We start from the raw sequence: 11954 nt of genomic DNA, 5'->3' as shown, positions 1-11954 counted from the left end.
AAAAAAGCAGATCTGTGGCCTTATAAAACAAGAGGGAAGAAAAAAAATTAAAAATAAAAACTAATACATAAAGAAATTACAAAATAAACACAAAAGACAAGATTCTACAATTTAAAAATAATAAAAAGAACAAGTTAAAAGAAAATGATAAATTGAAAAAAAAGACAAAAAAGATTTTTGTAGGTTTGATATTAAACCATCCAAAAATAAAACAAAAGGACAAACAATATTTGCTTGATGAACAAGAGTGATTGTGTCGAACACTTGAACAAAGAAGGGTTTGAAACTAAACGACACAGCCGGGTGGTGACTAAGGCCTTTAACGAAAGGACGATTAATTGGGTCCGCACTCCACTTCACCCACTTCCAATCCATCTTCATCTACCCGTGTTAGGAAGCGTTCAGCTCATCTTGTCCTGCCCGTTCCACCCGTGCCCTTTTCCACCCGCACCGCTCGTTCGACCCGGCAAAAATAGAGTGAACAACACCCGCCGGATCGTTTCTCCAACCGTTCCACCCGGCGTTCTCTCGTGACAAGCATTCGCTACCCGTCCCTTCTTCCCCTGTATCGCAGTTTGTTCTTTAAGAGGTCTCGTGTTCGATTCTTCTCCAGCAAATTCACAGAGTAACACAGATATGAGAGGTGATACCCTTCCGAGGCCTCTGTCCTTTTCAGATGTTGAAGAGGATGAAGAGGGAAAATTGTCTGTGAAGCCCAGTTTAATAGGCACTGACGAATCGGCACCTTCAAAGAAGAAAAAAAACGAGGATGTCTCTGCACAGGCAAATTTCAAGTTAAAAAGACACAGGGAAGAGCCATTTCAAGGTTCGTCTTCTTTTTCGAAAAAGAAGACGACATCTAGGAAAAGCCTGGACAAATCCGGAATCGACTTAGAAGAACTCCTGGCGCGGACTTACCCTAAGGATATCTCTGCGCCGGTGGAAAGTGCAAAGCAAATGCCAACGGAAGGCTCCGATCGCAGATCGAACCGTAAGCAGAAAAGGCCGGTGAAAAGAGTCAGCGATTCTGCTAAGAAATGGTCCGGCGATGAGGAGATTTCTTTTTCCATGGCGCTCTTGGAATGTAGTTCGCCTGGAGGAGAGATTAATATGGCGGCGTTTTACCAGCGGGCTAAGGAGTCTCTGAATGGTGAGGTAAGTAATTCTCAGCTGTATGAGAAGATGAGAAGTATGAAGAAAAGGTTTTTAGCCATACAGTCCAAGCTTAAGGAGCAGAACGTTGCAGAGGACGAGTTCCCTTACAGGACTCATCAGGAGCCTGCTTTATTTAGGATATGGAAGAGAATCTGGGGAAATAACGGTGATAATCATGGATTTCGTTCCGAAAACCCTAAGGAAAATGGCGTTCAAGACCTTAGGTTAATTGAGTTTGAAAATCCTAGGGAAAATGGAGTTGAAAACTCCAGGGAAATTGAAAATGAAAATGCTAGGGGAAATGGAGCTGAAAACTCTAGGGAAATTAGTGATGAAAATCTTATAGAAAACGAAGGTGAAAACTCAAGAGAATATGATCCTGAAACACCTAGGGAAAAGGGAGGTGAAAGCCCTATGGTAAACGATGACGAAAGGGGAAAGTCTGGGGAAACTGAAGGTGAAAACCTTAGGGACATTGGGTTTGAAAACCCTACAAAAATTAAATTTACCAACCCAAGGGGAAGTGGAGTTGAAAATGAGAAGGAAGGGGAGGAGCAAAATCTACAGAGTCCTGTGTCTCATGAAGCCCAAAACATAGAAAACAATAGAGTGTGCGAATTGCTGCAAAGCAAAAGTGGGCGTTTTGAGGACAATATTAAAATCTTGTTTGAAAAGACAGAATCGAGACTTCAAGCATCAATTGAGAGTTCAATCAATCGTGTTGCTGTTGCAAATTTTCAGCCCTTTGGAGGTTTTGGGCCTGAGATGGGGATGGGAATCTTTTTGTCGAGAAGAATGAAAGAATTGATTGATGGTCTTAATTCTGTGAAGGAGGTTCCTGGTTTGGATTCCATGGAGGCTCAGGAATTGCAGCAGAAATGGCATGCACTTAAGATTCAGGAGGTAAGGATTTTCTGTAAAAGCTTGGAATTGCTGCAAAAGCAATGCAGGTTGATTTTGAATAATGCAGAAAGCTCAAGTTCTACTGACAATCATGGATCTTAGAATTTCAGAGGTAGCATTTTTAAATTCGCAGGCAATCTTCTTCAGTGTAAATTTATGTCTTTGTTTAAGTTAAATAATTTATAGTTATAGTGTGGGAGATGCAAGCCACTCTTTTGTTCATATGAACTCTGTTGATAATCGAACTTGCACTCAATGAGCAATTCATGGCTTTCTATTCAGATCTTTGCGATCTCTCTACATGTTTCACTTTGCATTGATCTGTAGTTCAAAATTATTCAGTTGTAATGAATTGTGTAATATACTGATGATCTATGGGCAATATTTATGTCTCCAGTTTCATAATTCATGATTTTTGAGATCTGATGGTGTTTTTTGCCTTGGGAGTATCTACACAAATGCATGCAATAGGTTTAAACATGAAACTGTTTATGAGGAGGAGATACTGTGTTTTCAGGATATCCATAGAAAGAGAGTACACAAGTATATGATAGAGAGCCTTATCATATTTAAATACATTCACCAGGAGATGTGGGTATCCTTGAATCCCAATCTGAACAAGTTTAAGGTTATGAACAGCAAATTAGATTTCAAGCTATTCAATTAAATAACACAGAAATCTTTCTTAAAAGATGAATGTAATTAATTATTATCCTTGCTCTGGATATATTCAAATATCATGGAACGTGATTGATTCTTAATAAGGTTGCTAAAAGATTTTAAATTGGCATCCTTTGTATCACTTGTAAGCATAGAAAATGTTCATATCACCCTTTAAAATGACAGAATTTGTCATAGCCATTGGTAACTCAATATAATGCCCTTGCTTCTACCATTTCACAATTGAATTTCTACTTTTAGTAATTTTACAACAGCTTTTAAGCAAGTAAAATAAATATTTTATTAATCCTGTTCATCAGTAGGCATTTGCTTGGTGACTTGAACCGTACTTTATCAAGAGCTATATGGTGTAGAGAGGTACCCTGCTTTATCAAGAGCTATAGGGTGTAGAGAGGTGAACAAAACCAAAAAAAAAACAAAAAAAAACAGAGATCTATATAGAAAGGGCTCAGCGATAATCAATCATCTTCTCAATAGTGAGCCAATTAAAATGAATATTCACAAGGCATATTTAAATTCAAAATGTTAAATTGCAATAAAATTATTAAAATAAAATATTTCTACATTAAAAATTAATGATAATTTACAATTAAACCACATTAAGAAAACACTCTCTAGTGGTCTACCACAAGAGAGACTCAAGTTAATCCAAACATTTCCAACATGGTATCCAAGTCTTGATTGGTATTCAACATGGAGAAATTACACTTAATTAAGTACAATGGGTAAGGTTCAGTGATTATTTGGTCAATATGTTATCTCCCATTTAACCACCACCAAGGAAGGTTATGCTCAAACCCGTGGAGTCGATACCCAGTACCTGCAACCACCCAAAACAACAAGGATACATGTGAATACATATATAATAATAAAATACACACAATTCCTAACGGGTTTAAACTACCACATAATATTAATTAGCTGCATTAGAATGACAATGAAATACATTTAATTTAACATCATGCCATTAAATTAACTCATGACATTTATCCATTTAAAAATACATTTAAACATCAATAGCACATTTATTAATAATTAAATTTACATTAAATCAATATCTAGCAACATCTCAAAATCAAATAACTTAAATCATGATTAACACAGAACACAACATCATTTTATTCGCATCCCATAAGATATCATGACACAATCACTCAGGCCCTGGCCAGGGATCAAACATAATAGAATACACACACATATCAAGGCAATGACGACAATAGTTAATGATCCAAATACAACATGTATTATAGAGGCATTATACAATCACTGAAGCATAACAAAGAATAGACACTTGAGGGTGAATCGAGCACAACACATCAACATTCCCATAGCATGGTCGAGAACAAAGCAAGATATCCATCTCTCAAAATTGCAAATGGGAGGGGCCTGGATCCACAATCATTGTAGACATCCTTTGTATCTTTTATAGTTGTTGGGAGGTTTATAAGAGCCTTGCCATAGCATCAAAACTAGGATCAAGTAACTGATCATGATTCTTTTTCTTTCCTACAACCTTTGTCAACCATGTAGTTCTACATGGCTTTGCACACCTTGACCATCTTTCTATGCCTCAGTAGCTCTCTTAATCTTCAATTTCTTCTTGGGCACCTTATTTGTTGCTTCACACAGGATGTCAAGTTTTGTAGCTTTATTCGGGTCTTCTTCATTATCACCACCCTTTTGTGATGATCTTAACCAAGTATCATATGTGATGGTTGGAGGCTATTGGGAAAAAGATGCTTCCGTCTATTTGGATTTTTGTGTTTGTTGGTCTTTTGTTGGTGACCTTGTAGCTGTATGTTTTAAAGTCTTGGCTACAAGCATTTTTGGCTCTTGATCAAGGCATATATAGACGATAATGGGTCATGGATGTGCTTGGGTGGGAGAAAAGGATGGGTTTATCATCTCTAAACCATCATCTATTATATCTAGGACATATCATCCCAATTTGAAAGCCTTCATCTACTCCACGGTCAACCTCATTCAATCTCTCCTCACCTCATCCTCATCTACACAATCCTCCCAATAATTTTCTAGGTGAGGTTTATGCTTGAAGGAAAACCTTGTTGCAAATGTGATGTTGTCGATGCTGATATGTTTGTCATGGTTGTCATTGATGTCAACATATGGTATTCTAGGTTGAGGATCCAGAATATGTTTCCCAAACTATTTGGTGCTTTGAAAGTAATGCTCCGGATGATGTTCAGTGATGATTGATAATTGGTAGTGTTGGTTGTGATTCAAATTACTTCATTTTTTGGATATGGTGTTGATATGGTGTTGATTGGTTGGATTCATGTTTATCTTGGCCCCATTCTTGTTTTGCTAAATTGAGAAGTGTTATTTTGGGTTCGGTTCGATTTAGAATTGGAGATTGTGTAACAACATTTGTGAAGCGTATAAGTTTGTTTTTGGTCCCAGTTTTTGAGATGAATGTGGAACGTGTTGATCTGACCCATAAAGTGTGTTGTGGTTTGGTCCACTTCCCATTCCTTTCCACCATGGGATGCTTAGTGCAAACCTATTTCAAATTATGTTTAGCTGACTTGGAAGATTATGTAGTTAGGAGGATAGTATAAGTAAAGGATGATCAAAATGAATGAGTAATGGAAGATATGCGAGATTGAAAAGGTAAATCCGACTGATAATTGATGTGAGAAGTTGTGTAGTGTGTTGTTGGTCACCAGAGGCTGTTCCAACATTTCTATTTGTGCAAGTTGTATTATAGTGGTGGATTTTCTTTTCTTTCTTTCTCTTTTGGTAGTGAGCCTTTTTGGGCAACAAGCCCTCCCATAGTGAGCATTCTGGCAGTGAGCCACCTTTGTAAAAGTCACCTTAATTGGTGTCACCCTACAAGTGTTATATATTGAGAATTAACATTTTTTGTGGTTTTTCCCTGTTAGGATTCCCACAGATACTGAGAGGGGGGGTGGGGGGGTGAATCAGTATCTGACCAGTTATAAGATTTTCTTAACTTAAAACATGTAGAGCATATCAATACTGTATACTGGTAAACAAGAAATAATGCAATAAACAGAGATAACAACAACCACATGAAAAACACACCATAACACAGTAGTTTAACGAGGAAACCCGGTGTGGGAAAAACCTCGGTGGGATTTGTGACCCAGAATATTCACTTACTGGTCTATAAGAGAATATTACTGCTACAAGAGGGGCTTGCACATGCAGGAAGGCCAAGTGCCTAGAGCTCACTGCTCAACTACAAAATGGGAAGTCTCACTGACTTACAAAATGGATTATATAAATCCAATGTCTTGTACTGCTTCAAAATAGCATCTACTATGCCAGATCCAGTACCGGTTTATAGCTCTGCTTCATACATAAACGCTTAACCTATAATTCGCATAATAGGTTTGCCTTATTTCGCCTATATATTTCCTTCCCTCTATATATAAATGTTCTATAATGATCTCTTATATATATGAGTCATTTTACAACTTGCCAAGTCAGCTTACAATGATTTTACAATAATTAACAAAATATATTACAAACAAAATTCCTGTCGGCTTTTGTGCTGGTATGCTTCCTTTCACTGCCGGTGCTGGTGGTCTATGTGCCGGTGTAGAGTCTAACCTTGCTAGTGCTGGTAAATTGCCTTGCCGGTGTCATAGGATTGTAAGGTTGCCATCAATGACAAAACCTTCAATCACCTACAATGTCTCATTGGAGTGTGCATTTACCAACAATCTCCCCCTTTGGCATTGATGACAACATTCATGAGAAAAATCCAAAAATTGTTATCCAAAAGAGTCTGCCGGAATTGTCTTACCAAAAATTTGTGTACCAAAAGAATATGTGCTCCCCTTGAGCTGATGAGTCATTTGCTGGTTATTTTTCTCATTCCACTACTCCCCCTTTGGCATCAATGACAAAGGTTGTCAAAGTGTCAATGAGTGTGGTTTCCTGTTTCATCCTTGTAACCGACTAGTTACAATCTGAAAAAGATCTGCCAAAACCAGATTCAGGCTTTCAATGAACTTTTTGCTGTCTTTTATTGCGGCCTTTGTCCTCTGAACTATATCGGTGAGGTGTTGCATTTGCTCTGCTGGTGTTTTCTGTCCTTGAATCAAAGCATCAGATATTTCTTTTCTTAAGGAGGCGAGGTAGTCCAATTTTGGACTAAGTCTCCATTTTAGATCTTTAGCCTTTCCTTTTATTCTTTCCTTCTCTCTTTCCAACTTTAGTAGTTCTTCCTCAAAACCTGTTATTTTCTGCTAAAAAACTAATAATGAATCAGATGAATTAATGAAATTATTAGCTAGTTGATTTATATCCTCCTGTATCTTGCTGATCTTCTTGTCTATATCAACTGTCAAAAAGTTAGTTTTACATGTATCCCTGTACAAAGTTTTAAATTCCTTCAATGTTCTGCACAGTTCCAGTAAAAGTGTGTCAAATTGCCTTGTACACTTCTTTATTTCCTCCTCAAAGAATTTGTGTTTTTCCTTCTCTAGTCTCTCCTTGAATGCTTCCTCTTTTATTTGTTCAACTGTCACAGTGTTGTCAGTAATATACTTAGACAAAGTGTTAAGTTGACTCAAATAATCTTTATTATCTACATTACATTTAGGTGCTATCATTTTCAAAATTGGAATGGTATCATCTATTGCCTTGTATGCTTGTGAGCTACAATCTGTTATCTTCTTTATGAAATCCAAAAGAACTTTTGTTACATTAGTTGATTTGAATTCTGCATTTGATGAACCAACAATCTGTATTCTGCCGGTGGGAGCAATTTCCTTGCTTGTGGTGACCTCTGGTAGGTCAGTTTGTGTTTCCATTTCTTTAAGAAAAGGTTTGGATTGCTCAGCTGATGCCGATGGCACTATCTCTGTATGAATCTATTGCTGTGATGGAGCCTGTTGCTCTGTGTGAGCTTGTTGCTTAGTGTTGTCATCTGCCAGTTTACCTTCTGTACTGTCTGTTACCGGTGGTTCTTTAGCCATATCTATTTTCCCAGTTGTATCCTTATCTACCACAATATTGACTTTTTGTGTGTCAATGTCCATTGTGTATAACACCTCAGAATTGAGATTGGTATCCTCTTGTGGTATGTCCATACTCTCATTAGCCGATTGATCAGTGGTAACTACCGGTGGAGTATCCAGAGGCGGTGGGGATAAGTTATCTTTTATTTTTATGCTAGGTGGTCCACCAACCTTGCCTTTTCCTTTACCCTTATCCTTCTGATATACTTTGATGGGTTTAGGGTTTCTATATTCTTCCAGCTTTTCCTTCTCTACAAGGAATATGTCCCATGCATTAGTAGTTTCCTCTGCTACCTCATTTACTCTACCAACCATAAGTGCTACATGTCGGTGTGTAGTTGAAAATACTGACCAATTAGCCTCAGAGATCAGATCATCTATCTCTTTTGGTGAGTTAACTGGATATACAGCAAGAAGTTTTTCAATTTTTATTTTCTTATCAAGCTCTACAACAACTTGCCTTCTAGCTTCAAGTCTTTTGAACAGTTCTGCCGGTAATTCATCCACAACTTGCACTAGAAATTTCTTGTAAATGTCCAAGTGTAGAATTACATTGTTTTCGACTTTCTCCTTGTCATCAACTGATAATGAATCATATAATTTATTGATGTTTTTCAGCTTTCCATCCTCTGTAATTTCATTTAGAAGTTTGTCAATTGGAGCAATGGTTTGTTGAGTCTTCTTCTTGGGTGTTAACTTCTTCTTTGAAGTTACTTTCCTAGCCAGGGGCCTTACTGCCTGTTGTTTCTGTCTGGTTCTTCTAGGAGAAGGTGTAGATACCGGTGAAGGTTCCCTTTTTCTCACAACTCTTTTAAATGCAACTGACATATCACTTTCCGAAGAGGTTGCAACTGGTGAAAGGTGAGTTTCTGGCTCTAGTGCTTCTAACTCATCTTCAGTAATACCAGTTTGTTTAAGTACATCTTCTTTGATAGCTATAGCTTGTCTAGATCCTCTTCTAACTGTTGCTTCCACCTTCTTTACCCTTTTCTTTGATTGGATTTGATTTTCAATAGTCTTAGCACTGCCAAATACCTCTTCTTTAGGTTCCTTGGGTGCTTCCAGGAGGGCTTTTGCATATGTTTCAGTTATGTGGTCATCAGTTTCATAACCCATTTTGGTAACCCAAATGGTTCTTGGGATAATTGCCTCCATCCAAATCTCATCCTTCTTAATAACAAAGCATATTTCATCCTTATACTTATTTACAATTGCTTGTGATAATCTGATTCTGGTATTCATCCGAGCCTTTAATGCCTGAAAGTACTCATTTATATTCTTTTCTCTGTTTTCACCCATGTTATTTAGTAAATCAGACAATTGTTTGCCTACCGGTATATCAAAACCAAGATTTTTATTACTGATACCAGGCACTTGTTTTGTTATGTGCAACATTAAACAGACAAGTAGGTTTCCAAATCTAAATGTCCCCTTTTTGTCTTTCTTTATCTTTCCAAGATTGTCAATAAGTTCATCTTTCAGCCATTCACACACATTTATTTTTGCATTATCTTTAATCATATCATAGGCACTCTTTATGCATAGGCTAGAGACTGAATTTAACCTATTTGTATGTGTGGTTTTGTAGCCTAAAATCATGCTAATGAATTTGATATTGATGTCGGTTACATCATTTACTCTTAAGGATCTCTTATCAGATGTTGCACCTGTTAGGTTAATCACTAGGTCATTTGAGACCTTCTTTGTTTTATTAGGCCTGTTACCGGTGGAAGGTAACCCTGTCACAACTTTTACTGCCTCTTTTTTAATTTTGTGAACTGAGTCCAACTAGAATAATTCACCATGAACCCTGCTTAGAACTATCCTTATAACATCCTTAGGAAAATCCGGAATACTAAGAATTTCAGTGAAGCCTAGGGTTTCCACTATCTTGTGCTCAGGTTTAACATTACCGATTTCATCACAAATTGCTGAATTATACATGTTCTTGATTTCCTCATCACCTAATTCTTCTATGTGACAATGTATGTACATTCTAAGGTCTTCAGCAAAAACTACTCCTTTGGGAATTTGAGAAAATGCACCAACATTATCATCTTTCTTGGCAATCTCGGGAACTAACTGGAATATGGGTCTAGGGCGTTTAATCACTTCGACAACAGTAGGGTTTGCTATGAATTCAGGAACAAATGAAGAAGCCATGGATATAAATACCTTTATCTGCCTTAAGGATGATTTCTTGATGAATTTCTTCTCTTCTTTGCTTGGAATGCCTTCGCTCAGGAATTTTCGCGCTCTTCGAATGTTTGAATGCTCGGTGAAATGAAATTGGAGCCAAAACACTGATTTATAATGTTATTTTTGCCAACCACCACATTTAATGCTTGCCAGTTAAGTAATCACTTAACTTATCTGTTGGTATAGAAGTAATTTCAACTTCTTATCATCAACCGAGGGAATTATAGCATGTTTCACTTTTGATTGCCAAACCCTCAAGGGAATTTTCTTTAGTTAGATGAAGAGTCTCCTACCAGTGGAGTGTTACTCTGTTCTGCCGGTGCAGGAGTATTCCTATCAACATTTAGTTCTGATTTCCTTATCCATTGTTTTGAGAATTCCTGCTTAACTTCTTCAACCTTTTCTTTACCTTTCAAACTAGCACCATTGTTGTTTACCGGTGAGGACTTGCTTCTACAAAATTTAGCATTATGTCCAATCTTGTTACAGGCATAACAAGTCACATTATTTTTTTGAATAACTTTCCCATATCCTATGCCGGTTTGTGTTCTGCATTGGTTAGATAAGTGTCCAAATCTTCCACAAACATAACATCTTACATTCATTCTACAATTCTCTGAATTATGACCAACTTTGTTGCATTTGGAACATTGACCGGGGGGTGTATTGGTATTTTGATAATTTCTAGATCTACATTGATTTGCTTTATAACCATGCTTGTTACAGTTAAAGCATTTGCCATTAAATTTATAAGCTGTAGGTTGTCTTACAGGTTTGCCTTGATCCTGTGTGTTTGTAGTACCGGAGCTTTCACCAGCTTCAAAGCCAAGACCATTAGCGTCACCATTAGGTTTCTGATTCTCTAACAAGTCACCAAGTTCTTCTGAGCTTTTCTTGAATTTTTCTTTATGTTGATTTGCAATAGCCAATTCTCCTTCCAAGATACCTTTTTGCCTCATGAGTTCATTTGAGTCATTCTGTGCATGCATCAGATCTGTCTTCAACATATCATTTTCATAACTAAGTCTTGTGTTTTCATTTGCAACATCATTCAGTCTTCTAGTCAGGTCTTCTTCATTCTTCTTCCTATCTTCAATTTCTTTACAAAATCTCATAGTCATATCTTGCATCTCATTTTTTGTTTTCATGTTTTCTTGTTTCAACTTATTCATCAGATCACTAAGAGTTTCTTTTTCATCATTCTCATTTTGCATCTTTTCACAAAGTTCTCTTCTTTTATTCCTTGCAATGGTAAGATTTTCTTGAAGTGCTTGAATAATATCCTATGCTGCCTTTAGAGCATCTTCAAGTTTGATATTTTTTAACTTTTATACATCATAGTTTGAGAGAGCTCCTTCTAATTGCTTCATCAAGTTTTCCATCTCTACCGGTGTCAAGATCTTCCTCAAGCTGTTAGGCTTCTGAAAATAGAGGACCAAGCTCTGATACCAATTGTTAGGATTCCCACAGATACTGAGAGGGGGGGGGGTGTGACTGGTTATAAGATTTTCTTAACTTAAAACATGTAGAGCATATCAATACTGTATACCGGTAAACAAGAAATAATGCAATAAACAGAGATAACAACAACCACATGAAAAACACCCCATAACATAGTAGTTTAACAAGGAAACCCGGTGTGGGAAAAACCTCGGTGGGATTTGTGACCCACAATATTCACTTACTAGCCTATAAGAGAATATTACTGCTACAAGAGGGGCCTGCACATGCAGGAAGGCCAAGTGCATAGAGCTCACTGTTCAATTACAAAATGGGAAGTCTCACTGACTTACAAAATGGATTATATAAATCCAATGTTTTGTACTACTTCAAAATAGCATCTACTATGCCAGATCCAGTACCGGTTTATAGCTCTGCTTCATACATAAACCCTTAACCTATAATTCACATAATAGGTCTGCCTTATTTTGCCTATATATCTCCTTTCATCTATATATAAATGTTCTATAATGATCTCTTATATATATGAGTCATTTTACAACT

At 37.0% G+C, this 11954-nt stretch overlaps 1 protein-coding gene across 1 annotated transcript; it reads left to right on the top strand.

Annotated features, from left to right (window-relative positions):
- The first annotated feature begins 326 nt into the window (after window positions 1-326).
- On the top strand, window positions 327-2465 carry LOC131032731 (GLABROUS1 enhancer-binding protein-like). The gene has a single exon (XM_057963773.2). It carries the CDS (start codon window positions 637-639, stop codon window positions 2158-2160), a length of 1524 nt encoding a protein of 507 aa, XP_057819756.2. The 5' UTR covers window positions 327-636; the 3' UTR covers window positions 2161-2465.
- Window positions 2466-11954: the final 9489 nt, after the last annotated feature.

The sequence above is a fragment of the Cryptomeria japonica genome, chromosome 3 (assembly GCF_030272615.1).
Source record: "Cryptomeria japonica chromosome 3, Sugi_1.0, whole genome shotgun sequence".
In the NCBI taxonomy this organism is placed as follows: Eukaryota; Viridiplantae; Streptophyta; class Pinopsida; order Cupressales; family Cupressaceae; genus Cryptomeria; species Cryptomeria japonica.
This window is presented reverse-complemented; position numbering and strand designations above follow the sequence as displayed.